The 25,474-nt window shown below is 36.8% G+C and overlaps 3 protein-coding genes across 3 annotated transcripts in view; 2 read left to right on the plus strand and 1 right to left on the minus strand.

Annotated features, from left to right (window-relative positions):
* Positions 1 to 7,759, plus strand: part of LOC114471787 (nudC domain-containing protein 1-like) — a 55,527-nt gene extending 47,768 nt beyond the window's left edge. Inside the window, exons 10-11 of the mRNA XM_028460703.1 lie at positions 6,068 to 6,135; positions 7,727 to 7,759. Coding sequence (XP_028316504.1) covers positions 6,068 to 6,135; positions 7,727 to 7,744 — 86 coding nt within the window. The 3' untranslated portion in view covers positions 7,745 to 7,759. The remainder of the gene's footprint in view (positions 1 to 6,067; positions 6,136 to 7,726) is intronic.
* Positions 7,760 to 12,250: 4,491 nt separating this feature from the next.
* On the minus strand, positions 12,251 to 14,920 carry LOC114471793 (thyrotropin-releasing hormone receptor-like). Its single transcript, XM_028460709.1, has 2 exons — positions 13,910 to 14,920; positions 12,251 to 12,760 (listed from the first exon to the last, which is right to left on the minus strand). Exons 1-2 carry the CDS (start codon positions 14,684 to 14,686, stop codon positions 12,335 to 12,337), a joined length of 1,203 nt encoding a protein of 400 aa, XP_028316510.1. The 5' UTR covers positions 14,687 to 14,920; the 3' UTR covers positions 12,251 to 12,334.
* A 7,748-nt stretch (positions 14,921 to 22,668) lies between these two features.
* LOC114471820 (transmembrane protein 74-like) lies at positions 22,669 to 24,897 on the plus strand. Its single transcript, XM_028460756.1, has 2 exons — positions 22,669 to 22,802; positions 24,165 to 24,897. Exon 2 carries the CDS (start codon positions 24,175 to 24,177, stop codon positions 24,895 to 24,897), a length of 723 nt encoding a protein of 240 aa, XP_028316557.1. The 5' UTR covers positions 22,669 to 22,802; positions 24,165 to 24,174.
* Positions 24,898 to 25,474: the final 577 nt, after the last annotated feature.

Below are 25,474 nucleotides of genomic sequence, written 5' to 3' on the forward strand. Positions count from 1 at the left end.
CTAACATACTACTCATATTAACATACTACTCATACTAACATACTACTCATACTAACATACTAATCATACTAACGTACTACTTATACTAACGTACTACTCATACTAACGTACTACTCATACTAACGTACTCATATTAACGTACTACTCATACTAACGTACTACTCATACTCACGTACTACTCATACTAACATACTACTCATACTAACATACTACTCATACTAACATACTAATCATACTAACGTACTACTTATACTAACATACTACTCATACTCACGTACTACTCATACTAACATACTACTCATACTCACGTACTACTCATACTAACATACTACTCATACTTACATACTACTCATACTAACATACTACTCATACTAACATACTAATCATACTAACGTACTACTTATACTAACGTACTACTCATACTAACGTACTACTCATACTAATGTACTAATACTAAATTACTACTCATACTCACGTACTACTCATATTAACGTACTACTTATACTAACGTACTACTCATACTAACGTACTACTCATACTAACGTACTACTCATATTAACGTACTACTCATACTAACGTACTACTCATATTAACGTACTACTTATACTAACGTACTACTCATACTAACGTACTACTCATACTAACTTACTACTCATATTAACGTACTACTCATACTAATGTACTAATACTAACATACTACTCATACTCACGTACTACTCATACTAACATACTACTCATACTCACGTACTACTCATACTAACATACTACTCATACTAACGTACTACTCATATTAACGTACTACTCATATTAACGTACTACTCATATTAACGTACTACTCATACTAACGTACTACTCATACTAACGTACTACTCATATTAACGTACTACTCATATTAACGTACTACTTATACTAACGTACTACTCATACTAACTATGTGAGTTTTATGGATCAAATGAGCTCATGTTGATATTCTTCTTGGTCACTTTCTCACTTCAAATGTTTTCAGAACTTTCAAAATAAAGGTGGAGAATCAACAGAGATATTTAGCCTCAGTGTGAACAAGGTTTTTAACGTAGATTCTAAATGCATCTTGGGAAACTTGGAAGTATACTTATACTTCCTAATACTTACTTATACTTACTTATACTTACTAATCATACTTATAGTCTATAGTAGACAGTATATACTCATTGAGTTTGTAGTATGTAGTATGTAGTATGTTAGTATGTTAGTATGTTAGTATGTTAGTATGTAGTATGTTAGTATGTTAGTATGCGATTATTTCGAACACAGCCACGATGCTAAACATTTCTTAAGTAGTGAAGGGAGGTATTCAGTGAACGAGACACACCTGAGTGAGTAAAGGAATAACACAACTACATCAATGGGAACAAAAAGATGAAAATCAAACACTAAACACAGACTTTATTATTTTTCAGTTTAGGTGAATTTAGTCAAATTATTTTACGTTGCAAATCTCACAGTTTTCCCCTAAAATACCTAAAACCAGCTCATAGTTTTGTACCAGAGAAGCTGATGTTGACATTTCCTGTTCAGTCCTCTGTGTTTGTACTCATTAGAATAAATCAAATATAAATGAACTCGTAGATTAAATTAGCATAATTCAATCTATTTAGTGCGTAGGTTAATTACACTAAAAGGTCACTAAGGTTCCTCCTCCTCCATAGAGGAATCAGCATCTGTGTGAAGTTTTAGCTAATTGCTAACACAGTCACATCATTACAACCACAGTGAGCCTTTGTGTTCCATTTTAATCAGTAAATCACATTTTATTCTGAAAGTTTTTTCAAACCCGACAAAGCAACTATTTAGAAATGATCACATGAGACAAAGAAGAAAGAAAAGCCTTTTAAAGAATAGAATAGAACAGTTAAACCTTGAAAACACCAAGAGGAAAAGTATTGTTACATGGTTTCAAAAAGTTTATCTGTACCTGCTTATCCTGTAGGCCAGTGTTTCTCAAATGGGGGTACACAGTGGTACTGCTGGGGGTCCTTGAGAGACATTAAAAATGATTATTAGTTAACACTAGGCTAACGCTATGCTAATGCTAGTCTAATGATAATGCTAAGCTAATGGTAATGCTAAGCTAATACTAATGTTAAGCTAATGTTAACACTAGGCTAATGCTAATGTTAGGCTAATGCCAATATTAGGCTAATGCCAATATTAGGCTACTGCTATGCTACTGCTAACGTTAAGCCAATGTTAATGCAAGGCTAATGCTAAAGTTAGGATAATGGTAATACTAGGCTAATGCTAATGTTAAGCTAGTGCGATTGCTAGGCTATTGCTGATGCTGGGATAATGCTAACGCTAGGTTAATGTTAATGCAAGGTTAATGTTAACGCTATGCTAATGCAAGATTAATGCTAACGGTAGGCTAATGTTAATATTAATGCTAACGATAGGCTAATGTTAACACTAGGCTAATGGTAACATTAGGGCAATGCTAACACTAGGCTAATGCTAACGTTAGGCTTATGCTAATGGTAATGCTAGGTCAATGCTAACGTTAGGCTAATGGTAATGCTAAGGGGGAACTTTGGGTGCTTGAGTTTGAGACCCACTGTGTTTTTAAAGCACCTTTTGCTAAATAAATAAGCCAATAATATCACATGAACACAAACAACCAATTAACCTAAATGTTTAATAAAAGACTGACGAATCAGCGTTAAAGAAGCACGGACAATCACCCGTTAAGGAGCGTATCCGTCTTTCTCTCAAACCTGACATGTTTCAGCACCAACGACAGCGCAAAATTACCGCTAATTTAGCCACAAAGGTCATTAAACTTTCACTGAAACACACAAATACAAAATATTTACAAACTTTTAACTTGTGCTGTAAAGATTGTGCGATTAATTAATCATGCTCTGTAATTAATTAATCTGCATTTTAATTGCACCTAAAAATGTATGAGAAGCGTCCACAACTTGAGGTATTTTAATTTAAATCACATTATTGTGGCAAAACATTGATATACTGTATAACAAAGTGTCTTTATAAAGTCATTTATTGTTTGTTTTTAACAGACAAGAACAGAATCAGACGTAATATTTACATTTCTCTGTATGTGAGACTCGTCCCAAAGGGCTACGTGTCATATTGATGTGAACTTTAGTCTCCAAGTAATAGAAAATACAAATGAAATAAAATGTCATATGTAGTGATATAAGTTAATACACCATAAACAGTAAAAACACTTTTCTGACACCGAACTTGTTGCTTTTTACCTATAGATAATTATATTTATCCAGTGAATTTGTTCATTTGACAGTCACGGCGTGCTCACAGCATGTAGCAGTTAGCACTGTCCGAGTGTCCGTGCTAGCTGCTACATGTTTAGCATTGAGAAGGTAAACTCTTTCTTGCACAATTTGCACTCAACAAGGCTTTAGTTTTCCATCTGATGTTTTTAAAAGCCAAAATTAACGCAAACGACGCTGAGCAGCTCGTCAGTCTCCCGTATTGTTATTGTAGTCTCAGTATTATGGTATACCGGGAACTCTTAAAATGAGAAAGTTTCTGCACTGTTTGGAGTTCTAAAAAAAAAGCGATAACAGCATTATTTTTTTAGCGCGCAAATTTTTTTTGTAATTCATTGTTAATTCATTGCAATTATTATTATGTGTTAAAGTGACAGCCCTACTTTTAACACCCATAAAGGTGTGTTCACACCTAACGCGACTGAAGCGACTAGATTACATTCAAAATCAATGTAAATGATGCAACGTCAAGCGACTTGCGTGACTTGATAGTTGAAAAATTTGAACTTTTCAAGCGACTTCAAGCGACAACTCTCCCCGTCCGTCACTGTCTGCAGAGCCGAGGCAGCAACTGATTTTTTTTTTTTTTACAAAATAACTCGAGGAAATAAGTACAGTATATAATTATACATAAACACTTGTGTAAAGCTTTTCTTTCCTTCTTTCATCTCCTCTGTAACTGCATCCTTTTAAGAGCTCACCATGTTAGCATGCTGCTATCACAAAGAGCTAATTAATGCTTCTTATTTCCCCTGTTATTGCTCGTGTAATTACTGCTGATTGTTCAGAGAATGTTTTATAATGTTTTACGTTACATCCCTAAATGATGGATTATTACAGTATGTGTGTGTGTGTGTGTGTGTGACCTCAGTGTGTGTGAGTGGCTTCAAAGAAGAAGAAAAAGAACAATTAGCTTCTGATTAAAGTCCAGGTGTAATTATCATAATTATCAGCTTTTAAATGATGGGAGAATTAAAGGCAAACGCTGGCTCTGATTACACATTCCTCCCTGATGAGATCATTACACAGTCACATGTGTAATTAATGCAATGAAAACGTGTGTGTGAACAAGAGACGTGTAGAAGTTTGGCTCCATTGTTGATTCATAAAGCACAATAATTTCATATTACTCATAATTCATTTTGCTTTGTTTTTTAAGTACAGATTTGATTTGACTGCAACAAACTTTAATAACTGGTGTGTGTGCGTGTGTGTGCGTGTGCCACCCATTACAAAACTTTGTATTCAAATCATATTTTTTAATTAATTACAGTGCAGTAACTTTTAATAAGAATATATGGAACTAAATAATGTGATAATGTATTTTATTTCATGATCACTGTTTTTCCCTTTAATGTTTTATTCTGAGTAAATAAATTAAGTTATTTCTTATTGTAATGTAACCAAAACAAATGTAATTAAATGGAAAATGAAAGGAATTAAATGGATGCTGTAAGCTTTATTAATACAGCATAATGGATTAAACAAACACAAAAAACTGTAACATCACACTGCACTCTCAGCACAATCAAAATAGTCGACTCTTCCCCATCCCTTCCATTGCCCTACCCTGACTTTCTCTTCCCTGTTCCCTCCCCCCTCACCTAGGTGTAACACTGCCCTCTCTTTTTATATTGGTCACAATTATGCAGGAAAATACATGTATTTATTTCATTGCAATAATAAAACATGCATTGCTGTCATAGAAATATTGCACTACGTGTAGCGTTGACCTTGGGGAGCATGTGCCGACAATGTTTTTCCTCTACCCATAACTCCGCCCACAGTTGTCATCTGATTTTGATGATTAGATCATAAAAACGTTATTTTGTTTTGGCTTCTTTCTCAGTTTGAGGTTTAAGGCATGAAAAAAAAAACACCTGCTTACATCAAAAGACAAAGCTGTTGCCATGGCAACTTACAAATATTTTGTAAAACTTTTGCATTTCAAAGCGTTTTTGTGCAAAAAAAGTCGATTTGCACACAAGTAAAAAATGTAATAGTCAAACTTTCGTCACCACTTATGATCACATGGGAGATGTAGTTCAGAAGCAGCAGGAGGAGGAGGAGTTTGTAGTCCTGACTGCACAGCAATGAATAATGTAAAGTTAGAAAGCATTATAGAATATATACATAAAGACAGCTAAACTCAAGAGAAAATTCATTAAATACACAAATAAACAGTATGAAAATAGAACAAATGATGACATGACATGATGTATTTTGTTGATTTCCGACCTTTGTGAGGATGTTTGAGGTGTATGATGTCATACATAGGGCTGGGCAATATATCAAGATTTCTGTTTTGGCGATGTTGAAAAATACAATATCGTCTCTATTAATATATATTTTACTTTATTGCTTATTTTGTTATAAAATACTAGTTTTTAGCAGTTGTTACTGAGTGCGTCTTAACCGAGACCTTCCCCTAAACAAGCCATAGAACTCACTCACACATGCTGTCCCTTATAAGGAAAAGCTAAAAGTGGAACATGTTGTGCAGCTGTTTGTTAATAAAAGTGCATGTGTGACATTTTGCATCAGAAAATTTAACCCAGAATGGTCTTTCTGGTCAGACTTTGAGTTAAAAAAATATCTAGATAATGGTTTTCATCCATATCACCCAGCCCTAGTTTTACATTATATGTTAAAGTGTTGAATACGGTTTGGTTTCTTTCCTTCTGTGTGTAATTTGTGGTGAAAGCAGAGGTTCCTCTTGTGTTTCTCTGTCGTTGTGGACTCTACAGCTCCATTATCTCCTTTGATTGTGCTCTCAGCTTCCTGTGTCCCACTCCAGTCTGTGGAGGAGCTTAAAACACTTGATGAAGCTGAAGTTCAGACTGAGGTGAGACTGTGAGGGTCTCATGCTGACTGCGTCCCGCTGGCTGTCTGATAATCACATGCTGTCATCATTTGAAGTGGTTAGCTTAACATTATGTTGATGATGAGTGATTGCGACGGTGACTGTAGAGTGCACACATCTACAGATTTAGTATTTTACTCCATTTTTAAACGTTGGTCTGACTCTTTAAGTAAAACCATATGTGGAGTTTGAGTTTATTTCCAGGGAGGAATAAATAAAAAGTATAATAAATGTATTTACTTTACTTCTCTTCTGCTACTCGGTGAAGGCGGCACGTTCTTCTTTGCTCCCACTCTCCTCCCCATCTGCCACTGCTACTTGTTTTATCTTCTGTCTTGTGGATCTAAATGAGACTCTCTCTGCATTTATCCATAAACCGAAATTATGGAATTGGTCAGCTGGTCTCAATGCAATTGATCAAATTTTTTCAACAAAAAGACCGGGCCGGGGTGAGCCCGCGTGTCCAGATACACGATGAATTCCTGGAATGAGTGGAAGGTCACGTGTCTGTCCATGCTTTCCGTGGAGGACATCTACATGATAGGATTTATGGTAGCAGAGAGGCTGCTGATTGGAGCTGGCAGTTTCTGATCTATTGTGAGAAAGCTGCTAGTCATTTCTGAAGAGTAGGGCAGAGCAGTCATCACTCAGACTAATGTGATGAATGAACTCAAAAGTAAACAGAAATTTACGCGTAATTGAAACAAACTTAGAGAGGCTGAGTGCTCGGCTCACGGTTTGAAGCCAGATTATTGGATTTACTGCTGGAGACCAGAGACTGAAGGTTAGTGAAACAGTGCTAGCTTGAATCAAAAACAAATCTTTATCATTTGTGCTGTAGTACCATACATAAACTACTGGGTGCAGTGTCGCTGCACTAGTTACATTGTGAAGAAGAACAGAAGAAGAACCAACCTAAAGTCTCAAAGGTTCGGCACCATTTCACTGAAAACTTCTACTACACATCTGAGGTAGAACTAACATCTGTGACGTCACACTAACACTAATATGTTAGAATCAAAGCAGCAGAAAAGTATTATATATAAAAAATGTTTTTTTTTTTTTTAGAATAAATACGCAATCCAGATCCAATCCCAATGAAACTTAATGAGGTCATTTAGAAACCAACAGGACATAAGTGAGTAAAATTTCATGAAGATCAGTCAATTACAAACCAAGATATGACATTATTACTGATCCAGAATCAATATATTGATCTGGTAACTCATTTAATGGAATCTTCCACGTCCTAAGTTTGATTTTTGGTTAAAATTCAAAGTTCAAATCCATGAAGTACTTTTGACATGATCCTGATTGTCAAAGGGAATTTAATTAAATCAAATTTAATTTAATAAAATGAGTTGCCGTGGTAACATTAGATGCTGTTGTTCTACTTCGGTAAAACTGATAAGGTGTTAATATTATAATACTGTGGATTTATACATATATATATACTGTATATAGGACCAGAGTAGATGACTATCTCTGCATTGATATTACATCAGGGAGGTCCAGAGTTAATGCAGCTCTACTTTAGATGAAACTCTAATCTCTCTCTCTCTCTGTGTAACAGAAACAGGTCAAAGGATAATTACTCCCAGTGTTTTCCTCTACCTTCACTGCCAGTCTACAGATGGTATCCGTCCACCCTCAGGGAGGATCTGAAGCACACTTTCATATTCTGGAGATGGAGGTAAATGAAATGTCTGCAACACAGTCAATGTAAAGTAAGGCTGAGAAAACACAAGGACTATCTTTGAGGTTCAAGTTGAGCTTGAGGCAGAACTGAAGACATCTCTTCCATGAGAGGTGAAATGTATCACAAGAACTCTAAAAACCATAGAATTTGGTTAAAAGTTACAAATTAGAATGGACAAAAACAGACAGAAATAGTGTTGAAAAGGGTTCAAAGTGTAAGAATGAGTTTAAACTGGCAAATAATGGCCATGAAATATGGTGAAAAGAGGTTAAAAGTGACAATAATGGGTCAACATGTGTGACATTAGGTGGAAAGGGTTTAAAAGTGCTGAACATGTCTGGAAAATATGCAGAAAGGGCATTGAAATGTGATGTAAAAGTGTGAAAAATGTAGCAAAAATGCATTAAAAGGAGCAGAAATATGGCAAAGAAAAGAGATTAAAATATAACAAATTTTGTGTAGTTGTAGAGAAATGGTAAAAAATCCATTAGCTCTTCATTAAACTCTTTATTAGATGTGAATTAACAATGAAATGTTGTTTATTTTGAAGAACGAGTCACTTTAACTCACTCGTGCTTTTCTAATAATATTAATTGGAGGCGAACGTGAGGAAAGAAGCAACAAAATGTAGGAAAGTAGAAAAGTTAACGTGGTTTCACCTTCTAGTTAACTGTTAGAGATCCATACAGATGTTCACATCTGTCCCTCCATGGAGGCTGGAATGAGGTTTGTTCTCATCTTGTGTGTGTGTGTGTGTGTGTGTGTGTGTGTGTGTGTGTGTGGGAGGGTGATGGATAGATGTGAGTGGGAGACAGAACCGCCAACCCTTTATGAGTGTATTAAAGGCATCTGTCCAGGAAAAAACAACAAAAGCCACTCCTCTGCATTCAGATACAGCTTTATTCTCAACATAAAAGCAAAGAAAAATCCATCAACAACATGAATTACATTCTTTTTTTTTTTTAAAGCAAAAATCAAATCCACTTCAATAACAGCAGCAAAACTCCATCAGCCGTGTGTTTAATGTACAATATCGAAGCTTCTGCGTGAAAAAGCAACATAAACAGAGACGGATTCAAAGTTCACAGCAACACCTTCATCTTCCTCCGCTCGGGTTTTACCGTTTCAGCCCAATTATCGTCTCCACGACGTGGAATAAATAAACAGTCAGTGGTTCAGGAGAATGTGATGAAGGGAAACCACGTTCACAATAAAAAACACCCACAACTTCACAAGACACGGCCAGTTTAAACCATTAGGCAGGAGAAACACCACACGGATGGCTGTGTGTGGGGAAAACAAGAAGAACGGCGTTATTTTTGTAGTCGTTTTAAGTATAAATTTGTGTTGTTTTCTTGTGATTTTGTATTTTAGGTGCCATTTTTGGGTATTTTTTTACGTCATTTCATATATTTTTCTATGTTGTTTTGTGATTTTGAAGTAAATTTGTGTTGAATTTTGTGTTTCAGGAGCCATTTTTGTGTATTTTTGATGTAATTTCATGTATATTTCTCTTTCTCTTATTTGTGTTGTATTTTAGGAGCCGTTTTGTGCGTTTTTGATGTTTCACATATTTTTCTGTTATTTTAGGAGCCGTTTTATGTTTTTTTTAGGGTTTGTTACATCTATTTTTCTGTATTTTTGTTGTCGTTTTGTGGGTTTGGAAATTAAATTTGTGGGGTTTTTTTGTGTTTTTCTCCTGGTAGAAGAAAAACAAAAACAAAAAAAAACACCTGATCAGAGGAAATGTTTACATTAGCTTTGTTTCATTCATTCCAGAAATTCTGACTCAGCAGAAAATGAAGTGTCCTTTTCCATCCCTAACAATGACTGCAGCCATCTGTGAGTAAAACTGTGGCTGTTAACACCTGCCTGTTAAACAGAAACAGATCAGCTGCAGCTTTGCTTAATTCACATTGATCTGATATTCAGATTTTATTTATATTTTAAGATATAAAAACATTCACTGCTTCAGCTAACAAAAAAAATTATTTCTGACTTCCTTTATCATGGGTGCAACTTCCTGTTTGTAAGAAATACAACATTACATAATATACTCATAAATGAATGCAGGTTATAGAAATTCATTTAAAAAACATTGTACACACAAGACCACAACTTCTACTCTAGCCTTTCAAAATAAGAGCCCCCGAGGTAAAGGTGACAGTTATCAACAGATGACATCAAATCCAGGACAATTTTAAGAATAATATATTATTATTTCAAGTTAAATTCTTCTCTGAAGGCAAGGGTGTCCAACATGAGGCCCGTGGGCTAAACTTCAGCCCTGCTGAGCAACTTTTTTGGCCTGTGAGGTTATTTTTTATCAAAGTGAAAATTGCACAAAACATTATTCCAGAGGTTTCAAACTTTTTTTAAATATATATATATATATAAAGGAAGTAACTGCTTTGTCATTTCTGTGCCTTGTATATTTTTAACTACTCACAGATCAAAGAGAATCGGCTTCAAAGCCAAACATTCAGTCACAAAATCCTAAATCTAAAGGCTTTAAAAAATAACCAATGTTTCTGCTGCTGCATCAGACGCTATGAGTGGAAGAATCACCACATACTGTAGCTCAGTTCACTTCAATTTACATGTGGAAGCGTTAAAAACAGGGAACACTAATGGGACAAAATACACTTGACAAAAAAATGACGGTAAATGCCCTTAATTTCTCTGGTCTGGTTGAATCAAAAACCAAAGTGCATTTGCAAAGAACAAAACGTACTGTATATAACGTATCACAAGTCACTGATATATTTTAAATTAAATTACCTTAAATATGTAACATATTAGTGGCTTTGAACAATCAGCGTCGTAAGCAGCAGTTTTTATTTTTATCCACAAACTCCAAAGTGCAAATTATTTAAAAAGCAAAAACCTGTTTAAAGCTGAGATGGAAAATAAAAATGTGATTGTTTAGTGTTTTTGGATTCATTTTGTGATTTTTTTTTAACTTGTCATTTTGTGTTTATCATTTTTTAGTTTGTCATTGTTTTATGTTTTTTGGGGTCATTTTTTGTAGTTTTGTCTATTTTTTGTGATTTTGAGTATTTGTGTAGTCGTCTGGTGTGTTGCGAGTAATTCTGTCCATTTTTGTTGTCCTAGCGTGTTTTTGAAGGGTTTATTTTTGTGGTCATTTTGTGCATTTTTGTTATTGTTTTATGTAAAAAAAAATTTCTGTCACTTTATTCATTTACTTTTGGGGGGCAGCACAAAAATGGACTTAGGGCCATTATTTCCCCGTGTCTGGTTTACAGTATGTAAAATGTATATTAATAATACCTTATTTTAGCTAATTAAGGGAAATCATTACCGCCACCTACTGTTGAAGTGCCCTTCAAAATAAAAGAACAGTGTTTCTCTTTTTTCCCACCAGACAAAAACTCATGAACCACTTTTAGTTTTCAACCCATGTGTTGAGAACCTTTCCTATATAAATAAACAGGCATATTTACAAACTAAATATGTTAAAAAGAGATGTAATTATTAGCATTTAGCATCATGCTAACTGCTAGCTCTCACAGAAAGTGCTTTTTTTTTTTTTTTTTACAGTAAAAGGGTGTCAGCAGGTCACCAATAAACCAATAAATCCTGGGCAGAATGAACACACAGTGGATAATAAATCCTATTCTGCTGCCAAAGGTTCTGGTGACCCGTCCACTAATGGACCACCCGTCCAGGAACCATCAGGAGAACACGATGACATGAGGTCAGGAGAGCTGAGTTATTTATTTTCTGGGTTGTGGAAAATGAACTTTTTTCTTCTAACAAATCTCCTAAAGTGAGAAGAAAATGGGCTGCATGAAAATTGTCTGTCTTTGTTTTAAAAATCAATAAAATGAAACATTACAGGATCATATTTTATGAAACATTACAAAAGGCGCTTTTTATTTTACCCAGAACTATTTATGTTTCCACCGCCAGAACCAAGATTTACTCAGAACTCTTGGTTCTAGATAGATTTATCAAGGCCGAGCCACGTCTTTGATTCGGAGGAAAATAACCTTTTTGTGGAAAAGCACCTTTTTTTTTACCCAGAACTATTTTTGTCTCCACCTCTAGAACCAAGATAACTAAGAACTCTTGGTTCTCGCAGTGGAAACATAAATAGTTTTATCAAGGTTTACCAAGGCCGAGTCACGTCAAGTCATGTATCTGATCAGGGGGACAAAACTACTAGGAATGAGAGAGTTCAGGAACCTTTTTTACCCAGAACTATTTGTGTTTCCACCACCAGAACCAATAGTTTCTCAGAACTCTTGGTTCTGGGTAGGTTTAATAAGTCAGAGTCACGTCTCTGATCGAAGGGAAAAAAATCCAGGAATGAGAAAGTTCAGGAACCTTTTGGTGGAAAAGCGACTTTAGGTTCCATTTGTATTGTTTTTGATGTTCCCTGTTGCCGTAGCAACAGCGGTAAAGGTTTGTCCTCCTCCTGCATGTTGACATCTTCATGAATCAGACTTGTTTGGACCATCAGGCGTCACTAAAATCCACCTTCTCGTACACACACGTGTCAGGAAACGCCACTTTGCGGTCGGACAGCAGCTCGTCGGTGACGGTGATCTCCTCCAGCTCGGTGGTGAAATGGTCCGTGCTCTCCACCATGGACGTGTCCTTGACGGCGCTGTAGGTGAGGGCCACGCTGTAGGCGGCCGGCTTCTCCGCGCCCTTACGCCCGCAGCCGCAGATCTTGCGGAAGGCGGCGCGGAACTTCTGCGACATGGCGTTGTAGATGACCGGGTTGATGGCGCTGTTGAGGTAAATGCAGATCCTGCAGAAGAGCAGGAACCAGTGGTCCAGGTAGGCGTGGTCTAGCAGGGAGTTGACCACCACCAGAGTGCGGTAGGGCATCCACAGCACGGCGAAGAGGACCACCACCACCGCCAACATCTTGGTCACCTACAAAGCCAGATGAACCACGGATTAGATTAAACACTAGAACAGGAAATAAAAGTAACCAAAGCAGATGAATAGTCTTCTAATGGATACAAGGAAGTTTCTCAGCATTTTAATTTACACTGCACTCAAAACTGTGAGTATAAATATTAGTTTTACAGCTTAAACAACAAACAAAAAACACTTGCACAGATGAATTGTTATCCTATTGTAAAATATTAGATCATTTAAGTAGTTCTGGGACTTTAACGCATTCATTGCAATTAAATAATTACACAAATTGATCGTTTTTGGGTTTTTTTTTTACTCCAAACAGCGCGGAACCTTTCTTATTTCATGGGTTCCCAGTATACCCATAATACTGATGCACAGACCACAACACAAGAAACAGGAGAACCAGAGGAGAAGTTGCTGTGTTTCATGGGCATTAATTAATTTTAGTTTAAATAAAAACACTGGATGGAAAACAAAAGCACAGTTGTGTGAAAATTGTGTAAGAAAAAGTTTGTGGATTACTGGAGCTCTGTTAGCCTCAGCTAGCACCTCAATGCTAAACATGTAGCGGCTAGCATGGACATCTAGCACGGACACGCGGACAGCGCTAGCTGCTACATGCACCGAGCATCTCCAATCTACACTAGATGAGATGACAGGGTTTATTAACGCTCTTTAGGGTTCCTCAGGCTGGAGCGATCCCGCCATGTCTCGCCATTTCCCTCTTCTCGCTCACTGAGCTCCAGCTGATGGTGTGGGCGGGGCCTCACGATTGACAGGCACTGACCTGCCCACTTTGCATAATTTCTAAATATTTTGCCTTACACTTGGCGACCGATTTCACATTTATATTTAGATTTAACAGTTAGACTTAGATTTAACATTCCATTTAGATTTAACATTTCCATTTAGATTTAACATTTAAATTTAGCCCCACCACATTGAAATAGACAAAAACAGGTCTGAAAATGGATGGATGGGATTTACATTTATCATTTAGGTTTAAATTTAATATTTACATTTTACGCTTATTTTTCATGTGTACACATTTTGAACAATTATATAGAACAGGAATTTATGTTGCAATTGAAAGAAAAGTGAGCTTAATGTTCAAAAAATGTTGGCTATAAAAAAGTGAGCATTTATATTTTTACGCACCTGTCTGCGGGAACTGGCGGTGGAGCTGGAGTGGCGGGAGTTCTTGCAGCTGTTCTTGCCGTGGTTGCCATGTCCGTTCCTCTTCTTGTCTTTGGGCTCTGACGGCAGCGGGTTGAGGAACAGAATCCTGGCGATGAGTCCGTAAAGAACCGCGGAGAGCAGCAGCGGAACCACGAAGAACACCCCGAAGTCAAAGAAGTAAATGGGCAGGTAGAACCTCCGAGGAACCCGGTACCCACAGGTCACTATGGTGACGTTGTTGTCGTAGACCAGCTGCTGGATGTCGGTCAGGTAGAACCACATCACGCAGTAGACAGAGGTGAACGCCCACACCATCACGATGATCTTCTTCGCTCTGGATAAAGTGCAGAGGAACTGCGCTTTGATCGGGTGGCAGATCGCGATGTATCGTTCCACGGTGAACGCGGTGATGGAGCACGAGGACGCGTTGATGCCCAAATACTGGAAGTACGTGATGCACAGGCACCCGTAGTGTCCGAACACCCAGGACGCGAAGAGGCTGTCGGTGATGGCGGTGAGACCGGCCGCTATGAGGACCATGAGGTCCGCCACAGCCAGACTCACCAGGTAACAGTTAGTGGGAGTGCGCATGTGTTTGGTGGTGAGAACCACCAGGATCACCATCACGTTGCCAACTATTCCCAGAGCGCAGATCACAAAGAGCAGCACGGTGCTGGTCACCTTGTACTGGAGGCTGTAGTCTACCCAGTGTCCGAGGGAGTGGTTCACATCCGAGGCTGTGGTGAAGTTCTCCATCTCCAAAAATCGACTCCAAACGTGCGTCTTCGCACCACTGCGCTTTTACGCACGACAGGAGAGAGAAACACACTAACTGTGAGCAGCCAGAAAGTCTTCTACCCGTGTCCTTAGAACACCTGGACCCACACAGGAGAGGTGTGTGTATGTGCACTGTCTCCCATCACGGAGACATCTCTGCAGCTTGGACACTGCGTAAAAAACTCGGTGCGTAAAGAGCGACGCGCCGCCTCAGTCTGATAGTCACACAGAGACAGGCTGCTTTTCATCAGCCAGTGACGCACAGGTGTGGGATTATCCCACATCAGCCCTCCCTCCATCATCATCATCATCATCATCATCATCATCATCATCATCATCATCATCATCATAATGTGGGCCAACAAACACAATCATGGGGCGCTGATTGTAAAGTTGCGCATCCTAAAATAAACTTTTAGCAACAAACCACATTTAAAAAACTTTGTTATTTTGTCCAGATTTACAGCAATGTTTAAGAAATTTGTGAGATTTACTTTTCACATAAAAATGTAATGTCAATGTTGAATCGATATCTAAATGTTAAATATCTAAATCTAAATTTTAAATATTGCATATTCAATCTAAATCCAAATGATAAATATTAAATCTAAATCTAAATGTTGAATCTAAATGCTACATTTAAATGTGAATGCTAAATCTAAATGCTAAATGTTAAATCTAAATATTAAATGTAAAAATGTAACGCAATCACTCCTTTTGAATAGACCGCGGATACCGCTCGTTCGCATCAGTGACATTTTATTTTGGTACTTCTGGTGAGTTTGCATTTTAGCTTAATATTTAATTTCATCCATGACATTTTGATTTAGACTTAACATTTACGATTTAGATTTTACATTTAGATTTAGATTTTACATTTAGATTTAGATTTAACATTTTAATTTTAGAATGAAATTTAACATGTAAGATTTAATATTTAACATTTAGGTTTAGATTTAACATTTAGATTTAATATTCAGCATTTAGATTTAACATTGACATATTTTCACAAAAAAGATTCACAGATATTGCTGTAAATCTGGTCAAAAGTAACGTAAAACAACAAAACGTGCATGTGACGTCGATTCCCAAAGTGCACAAACATCACAGCTCCACAGTGACCTTCTGTCCACCAACATGGGGACACTTCAGTGTGGGGGTGGAACCTCTCCTCCACACCAACTGTCTCCATCACACCAACACGTTCACACCATTGTTGCTTCAGGCTCTGCCAGCCGCTCATCCTGAGGAACAGGTGGAAAGGAAAAGCACTCTGGGAATTACATAATGACTCCTTCTTCCCTTCATTGTAAAGGAGTTAGGATCGGATTCTCACTGGCTCGATTCTTCTGGAGCTCTGAAAGGGGATAGAAGATTAAAAATAGACTATTTTCATCACGTTGTGTTGTTTTCTGCACGTTTTTCACTTTTAATTTGAAGGAAATGACAAACACTTCCTTATGGGGTACAAAATGTAAAAGCTCAGTCATGATTTCATATAATATTTTGAACATTTCTTTCATTTGCGACAGCATGTACTATATCATTGTTAAAAATGTGTAGATATGAAAAATAAATCTAAATGTAAATGTTAAATCTAAATGTAAAAGTTGAATATACATTTTAAATCTAAATGTTAAATCGGTCACCAAGTGTAAAGCTAAATGTACAAAGTGGGCTGGTCAGCACCTGTTGATCATGTGGCCCCGCCCATACCACAATCTCCAAGGTCTTCCTCAGTGTCTTCATCACTGGCAGAAATAAGTTGACACAGAGCATGTGGGAGGTCAGTTGTCCTCGGGTGATGTGCAGCCCGTACACCTGTCATTGACGCTCTGTTGAGTTTGTCAGTTTGGAGAGATCTCGCCATGTATCGGACTTTTCCTCTCCTCACTCACTGAGCCGCAGTCGGAGGTGTGGGCGGGGCCTCGTGATTGACTGACTTCTCACTTTGCATTGTTTCTAAACATTTTACAGCTTTACACTTGGCGAGCGATTTAACATTTTGATTTAGATTTTAAGATTTATATTTAGATTTATCATTTACATTAAACATTTGATTGACTTGACTTGATTTATATATGGCTTTATCACCACTGAAACAGTCTCAAAGCGCTTTACATATCAGCTCATTCACCAGTGGGACAGGACTGACATGCAAGGCGCTAGTCGACCACTGGGAGCAACTTAGGGTTCAGTGTCTTGCCCAAGGACACTTCAACACATAGTCAGGTACTGGGATCGAACCCCAACCTCTCGATCAGACGACAACCCTCTACCACCCGAGCCACGGTCGGGTGGTAGAAAAATAAATCTATATTTATTTTTCATGCATACACATTTTTAACAATGATAATTTGTCCCAAATCAAAGAAAAATGAGCTAAATGTTCAAAATGTGTTGGCTATGAAACATTCTATACTTCCATGTATTTGCACAAATACTTATATTTACTTTAATGGTCTTTAGAGCCAATACATGAACACACAAGATGATTTTATATATTAATTTCCAATGTGATAAATCACATTTCTGGATCATTTTACAAAGGAGCTTATAAATATATTATAAATATACTGAATGCTGAAATATCTGCAAAAATGTTTTACATTTATAGCAAATAAAAGGCAAATAAATATTAAGACCGAACATAACCAAGGGTTCTCATGACAAAGTGCTGAAATGGTTTTGATCTTTAGAAGAGAAAGAGTTTTACCGCCACCTAGAGGACAGTTGTTTCCATTACAGCTGCAGGTTATTAATAACACATTATTACTGTAAACCAGGGTGGCAAACAAAAAAGCTCTTCACTTAAAAAAATCCTTGATTTTGAGAACAATTTTCATTTAATTTAGAGGAATTTTGTTGTTTGAAAGCAATTATAGGATTTTAGAAAAATTTGCAGTTGTTTATGCAATTTGACATTAAAATACTTCCTTATGAGGTATCGAATGTAAAAACTCAGTCACTGTTTCATAGTCAACATATTTCAAACATTTAGCTCAATTTTTCTTTCATTTGAGACATAAATTAATGTAAAACAACAAGTTCTTCTATATCATTGTTCAAAATATGTATGCATGAAATCTAAATGTAAATGTTATATGTAAATCAAAATATTTAATGTAAATGTTAAATGTAAATCTGAATATTAAATCTAAATGTCAAATGTAAATCTAAAAGTAAATGTTAAATGTAAATCTGAATGTTAAATTTGAATCTAAATGTAAATTTAAATGTTGAATGTAAATCTGAATGTTAATTCTATATGTAAATGTTACATGTAAATCTGAATGTTAAATCTAAATGTTAAATCTAAATGTTAAATGTAAATCTAAACGTTAAATCTAAATCTGAATTGGTCACCAAGCACCAAGTGTAAAGCTAAATATTTCTAAATTATACAAAATGGACAGGTCACACTTAGAAAATGAAGACATTTCTAATGATCTTTGAGTCACACAACTTAGAAAGAGACACACACACACACACTCGCGGTGAGTCTGAAATGATGCAGTAAATATTAATGTGAGTTTGTTTGGGTTTTTCATTTTTTATTTTAAAATGACACCAGATCATTTGACCTTTGACCTCTCTGATTCACTGCAGGTCATCAAATACAGGCAGAGATGGAAGAATCAGAATCAGAAATGTTTTTAATGGCCATGTACAGTTTTAAGGACAGTACAAGGAATTTGTCTTGGTTGAGCAGACGTGCACACACACACACACACACACACACACACACACACATACACATTGACTCAAGGCTAGTCATAACTGCTGCCCATTGCTTTAACCTCGACCTTTCAATTAATGGTGAGCACACTGTGTGTGTCATTTGTAACCTGCAGTGACAGAAAGCAACACACACACACACACACACACACACAGGTGTGACAACGGTGTAAACTATCAGTCGTTCTTCATCAAACTGTAAAATCCTGTGATTTTTAAACTCAGCAGATGATGAACAATTTTCTGGTCCAATAAACTCAAATAATCAATAATTTACCTTAAATAATCACGTTACGAGAGGATTACGGCCAATTTTAATGGAGAAAATAGTTTTGGGCAAATCAAGAATAAATAAAATGAATGGAAATGTTGAGATTAAAGTCAAAGTTTTGAGAATAAAGTTGAAATATAATAACATTATAAAAGTTGGTTTGCTAATAAAGTCAAATATGGAAGCTGTAAATCTAATTTTTCGACTTTAATCTCAACATTATATTTCAAATTTGTTCTCAAAATATTTTATTTTAATCTCAACATTTTGACTTTATTCTCGATTCTCTATCAAAATTGTCCCTAATCCTCGTCCGTATCAGTGTAAACTTTTACCAACTGTTTGTTTTCACGTTGCTGCCCCAGTGGACGCTCCATCTCAAACACACAAATCTGCAGACAAATAAGAAACGTGTCAGAAATACCAGCAGCAACTGTTCACACAATCTGTCTCTGAACAACAGACAGACAGACAGACAGACAGACAGACAGACAGACAGAGGAGCAACTGAAAGGACTCACACACACACTGTTGTCATCTACACATCAAATCAACAGTGTGTGTGCGTGTGTGTTCTTTATTTCAGACTAAATCAGGCTCTAAGTGGATAAATGACTCTTTAAAACAGAGGTACGCAACTATTATTACAGCAGGGCCACAAAAATGTGTTTGTTTGATCAGAGGGTCACATGATCAACATTTATAATAATGAGCGATCTGAGCATTAATACAGGAAACAACAGAGTTTTATCATCATTTTGTGTGTTTTTCTCTCATTCTGTGTATGTTTGTTGTTGTGTTGCTTGTTGTGAGGCATTTTGTGTATTCCTGTTCTTCTTTTGTGTATTTGTTTGTTTGTTAGTACTGTGGGTTTGCTGAGTCATTTTTTGTGTACTTTTGTTGTCATTTTCTGTAATTTTGTATTTTTTTTTGCAGTAATGTTGTACTAGTTTTCTGTGTTTTTGGAGTATTTTCTGTGTTTTTCTCTTTCTTTTACTGAATATTCCTGCAATGTTGTAGTTCTTTGTATTTTTTAAATGTAATAATAATAATAATAATAATAATGTATTGGATTTCTATAGCGCCTTATTTTGGTGACTCAAAGCGCTTTACATGACATTATTCTTTCACGTCTCACTTAATGGTCGCACTTAGGGGCCGCATAAAATTAGACCATGGGCCGTGTGTGGCCCCTGTGCCACCAGTTGCCTATGTCTGCTTTTATATTTCATTGGATCTTTAAAAGGTCTGAGGCTCTTTTTCTCTGTGAGCTTTTGTGATTGTGTGTTTTTCTGATGCATTATTTTTGTTGTTTCATTCTTTTGTGTTAGTGGTTTTTATCAAAGTTTGTTTTTAAAGCCGTCTCTGCTTTACACACACACACACACACACACACACACACACACACACACACACACACACACACACACACTGTTGTTCCTGTGTCCTAGTCTAACCTTGGTCCACCATCCCTGTGGCTGATGCTGATGCTGATGCTGATGCTGATGCTGATGCTAATGCTAATGCTAATATTAATGCTAATGCTAATGTTAATGCTAATGCTAATGCTGATGCTGATGCTAACGCTGACGCTAACGCTGACGCTGATGCTGATGCTGATGCTAATGCTAATATTAATGCTAATGCTAATGCTGATGCTGATGCTAATGCTGATGCTGATGCTGATGCTGATGCTGATGCTGATGCTAATGCTAATGCTAATGCTTCCTATCAGCTATTCTGAACCGTGTGCTGTGGTCTCTTCACAGTAAAATGTCACTTCACTCCGAGGCCAAATGAATCCAGTTGTAGATACTGTATCTCAAATTAACAAATTTAATTAAAGCTCCACAATATTTTTTGGGGGCTGGAAGTTTTCCCACGCTTATATTACATAAATGCAGTCATTTTGGTTTACAACTTATGGAAAGAAAAAAGCAACATTTTTAATGTTAATAATTTTTGAAGTGAACATCCTGCAGGGACTGATACTAGAGCAAAGCCTGTGGCCCCTGAACTAACATGAGTTAGACGCCCCTGGTTTAGTAAAGCTCAGGGTGCTTTGCTCAAAGGCACTGCAGGTGGAGGAGAGGGTGGATTAGCTCATGCTAGCTAACGTAAATATAGCGTAAATGTTTTCCTGGTGAAGGGAAACCATCAGTTTGCATCGTGGGAGTGTGTTTTTAAATCACAGCTCTTTGTTAGTCGTGTTAAGCTAATGAAGCGATGCTAACGTGCTGCGTGTCACGTTTAGCTCAGGACTGATGCCAAAGGCCCCTCTGTGTGTGTGTGTGTTTGTGTGTGTGTGTGTGTGTGTGTGTGTGTGTGTGTGTGTGTGTGTGCGTGTGTGTGTGTGTGTGTGTGTGTGTGTTTAATGAAAATCCTTCTGACATGCCACGGTCATGGTTATTCATACCAGCCTCCTTCAGGCTCTTGTTTGCCAACGTTTCTGTAGCTTTTGCACGTTTGGTAACTCAGGCGTGACCACCTTCTTACTCCACTGTTTTTTCCTTCATCTTTGAAACCTGGTGCATTCAAAGTCTTTAATGTGATTTATGAAGCTTTCTTAAAGCATTATTCAGGTATAAAGATAAGGCAGAGGAGGAAACACCATCACATGGAGTTCCTCCTGATTCAGGATCTGTGGTTAATATGTAAAAACAGCATGTTCTGTATCATTGTTAAAAGTGTGTAAACATGAAAAATAAATCTAAATGTAAATGTGAAATCCAAATGCTAAATTTGTATTCAAACCTAATTGTTAAATTTGTATCCAAATCTAAATCTTAAATTTGTCACCAAGTATAAAACTAAATGTTTAGAAATTATTTACTTTTCTCGTAAAAATATGATGTCAATGTTAAATCTTAAATATCAAATCTAAATCTAAATGTTGCATTCAAATATAAATGTTGAATCTAAATCTAAATGTTAAATCTAAATGTAAATATTAAATATAAATGTTGAATCTCAATCTAAATGTAAATGTTAAATCTAAATGTAAATATTAAATCTAAATCTATATGTTAAATTTGTATCTAAATCTAAATGTTAAATTGGGCACCAAGTGTAAAACTAAATGTTTAGAAATTAAGTGGGCTGTCGATCACGAGGCAACTTTCGCAACATTTAGAAACAAACCACATTCAAAAAACGTGTATGAATTTACTGTATGCTACTTTTGACCACATTTACAGCAATACTTGTGAAATTCACAAAATTTACTTTTCTTGTAAAAATATGATGTTAATGTTAAATCTTAAATATCAAATCTATATCTAAATGTCAATATTAAATCTAAATGTTGAATCTAAATCTAAATCTAAATGTTAAATCTAAATGTAAATGTTAAATCTAAATGTAAATATTAAATATTAAATCTAAACCTAAATGTTACATTTAATAATAGATGTTGAATTGTAATCCAAATGTTAAATCTAAATGTAAAATATAAATGTATGTGTTAAATGTAAATGTTAAATGTAAAGGTTAAATTTAACATTTAAATTGAGATCTAACATTTAGCATTTAGATTTACATTTAACAATGATTTAATTTTTTTATTAGAAAAGTAAATATCACAATTTTCACAAACATTGCTGTAAATCTCATCAAAAGTAACACAAAATGCACACGTGTTTTGTAGTATGTCAGTAAATATGGTTTGTTGCTAAATGTTGCAAAAAGTAGCAGTTTTTTTAGCATGCGCAACTTTACAATTGCCGCCCCATATACAGTATTTTGTCCCACTCGTATGATTTATTCATCTAGTTTTGTTCTTTTTTATCATCGTTAAGCGAGTGAAAAAGAAGAAACAAATGGTTTCCATTGGTCAGAATAATAATGAATGTAAACCTGATGTTGACATTTTTTCACAGGCTGTGAAATCTCTTTTTCTACTTCCTTTTCAGAAATGTTAAAGCCACTCTGAAGCGTTTTGTGTGAAGAGACCTTGACTTTGTCGTGTCCTCGAGCATCGAAGCAGCAGAAATGAACTTAAGCGCTCCAGGGTTCTCCTCCTGCTGACCTACGTTCTAACGTTCTAACGCTGCAGGGCCTGTTCTCTGCATTCAGAAGAAACTTCAGGTACTTTAAACCACACTCAAGCATTCGGTGTCTGTCGCTTTGAGAAGCTGCGACTTCACGTGTTGTCAGATCACTCTATTCAGTCCGGCTCAGACCTGACGAATCGCATTAGAGCAGCTTTTTAAAGGATGAAATGGTGAGTCTGGTGAAGCTCTGAGAAGCTGTCAGCGTGAAGCTCCTCAGAAACATTTCAAATGGGTTGAAAACTCACACAAAAGACACAGTCCAGCTTTATTCATGAAGCCCTCTAACCAATCACAGAGGACCAAAAGAACTGAACCAAACCACATAAATCTAACACAAACCAAAACAAACCACATTCACAGACAGGAAAGTGAAATTAAGGAAGGTCACGTGCTGTCGTCATGGCAACAGAACAAACTATCCTGTTTGCCTTTGAAGATGTTTCATCTAAATTTAGATTTGGACATTTAGCATTTAAAATTTACATTTAACATTTAGAATTCATAATTAAATGTAACATTTAGATTCACCATTTAGATTTAGATGTAACATTGACATAAATAATTATGTTAATGTTAAATCTAAATTTGGATTTAGATGTTAGATCTAAATTTTGATTTACCATTTAACATTTAAATTTAACATTTAAAATTTACATTTAACATTTAGCATTTAGATTTAGCATTTAGATTTAAATGTAACATTTAGATTTAGATTAGATTTAGATTTAATATTAGATTTAACGTTTAGATTTAGATTTAACATTTCGATTAAGATTTAGATTTAGATTTCATATTTAGATTTAACATTTAGATTTAAATTTAACATTGATATGTATATATATTTTATGCTGTAAATCTGGTCAAAGTAACATTAGAAAATTCACATACGTTTTTAAACGTGTTTTGTTGCTAAATATCGGGAAAAGTTGATGTTTATTTTATCGTGCACAACTTTACAATCAGCGCTTTGTGCACACATTTAGAGAAATAAAAACATCTTTATTGTTTCAGATCATTCTTCTTCTACATTTAAAGATCACTCCTTTGTTTTGGTTCTCTAGTGAGGTCTTAAACCTCAGCGTGCGCGTGCGTTTGTGTTCGTGCGTGTGTGTGCATGTGTGGGAGGAGCCTGTCAGACCTTACCCTGGGTTTAATAAAGCAGGCAGTGAGTCTCAGTCTCAGTGTGGATGAGCATCAGCTTCAGTCACATCTGCTGATGCTTTGGTGCGCGTTAACATCCTCTCAGTGACGCACGTGCATGCATCCGCGTGCGTGCCTAAAGTAGAGCAAAGCGCGGGGATTTCTTTGTATTTTTTATGGCAACACTTTTTTTGCTGAGTTTTTGCAGCTTCTCTCCGCTCACTGTGAGCCTCTGGCTTTGCTTCCATGTGTGAAGGAGGCGGTAAATGGCTGAAGTCGAACTGCTGCACTTCCAGGTGTCGGAGAAGCACCGAGTGACCGGGAACGGAGCGCGCTCGAGCCGCGGCGGGAAACTGCTGCTGCTGCGTAGCGGCGACGGAGGAGGTTCAGCACCTTGGACAGAGGAGTCAGAGACTTCTTTCACATGTGAAGAAGATGCTGAGGATGAGGATGAGCAGAGGACAGGATGCCTGGTGAGCCCTAGCCCTGCTGAGGGGGGTGGGGTCACAGAGGAGGAGGATGAAGAGGACATCTCTGAACTTTACCTGCTGTCTGATGATGACCTCTCCATGGACGATTCGGGGAAATCCGTGGACTACGGCTTCATCGTGGCCGTGAGCTGCCTGGTGACGGGCATCTCCCTGGTGGGCATCTCCTATGCCATCCCCAGGGACGTCCGCGTGGACCCGGACACGGTCTCCGCCCGGGAGATGGAACATCTGGAGATGGAGAAGGCCCGAGTGGGAGCACATCTGGACCGCTGTGTGATAGCTGGCCTGTGTCTGCTCACCCTTGGGGGGGTCCTGCTGTCCACGCTGCTCATGGTGTCCCTGTGGAAGGGGGAGATGATGAGGAGGAAAGCCTACGCGTTCTCCAAGCAGGAAACCAAGCTGTACGGATCCATCAGTCTGAGGACAGGAACCAGCCCCACCCCCGACACCTGCTCACATCTGTCCCAGATGGACGAGGTCTTTGAAGTTCTCAGTTGAGACACGTGGAAAAGACTCAAAGTGCTGAGGAACTTTCATTCATATTGTTTTATTATCACAAGACTCAAAGGTTTTATAAAGATATTGGAACATTTTGGAGTTGAGTTGACTTCCTTTGCAGAGATGTAAATAATACTGATATATCTACTCAAGTACAAGTAATTCATGCATAAATTACTCAAGTACTCAAAGTAAATGTTATGAGTTATTTTCACCCCCCATGTTTATTGTTGGTAATAAATCTTGCCATGGTTTCCTTACTTACAGTAAACATCTCATGTAGAAACTTAAAAAGGGAAAAAACACAACTGCAACTTTTTTTTGGACAAAAGCATCTGTAGAAAATAAAAGGTTTTGTCAGCAAAAATCATTTTAAATGAAATAACTCAAGGATTTCAATTAAAAATGTAAAAAACTAGATACATTTATGAACTCTAAAACTGAGGAAATAACCTCCATTTAATGCTGTTTTGGTGCCGTACATTACCTTTAATCTGATTGGTCGACTATGATGTGATGCATTTGATTCTTGTCTGGTCATTTCATTTATTTGTAGTTTCACAATGTTCAGTTGATC

The sequence above is a fragment of the Gouania willdenowi genome, chromosome 11 (genome assembly GCF_900634775.1).
Source record: "Gouania willdenowi chromosome 11, fGouWil2.1, whole genome shotgun sequence".
Lineage (NCBI taxonomy): Eukaryota > Metazoa > Chordata > Actinopteri > Blenniiformes > Gobiesocidae > Gouania > Gouania willdenowi.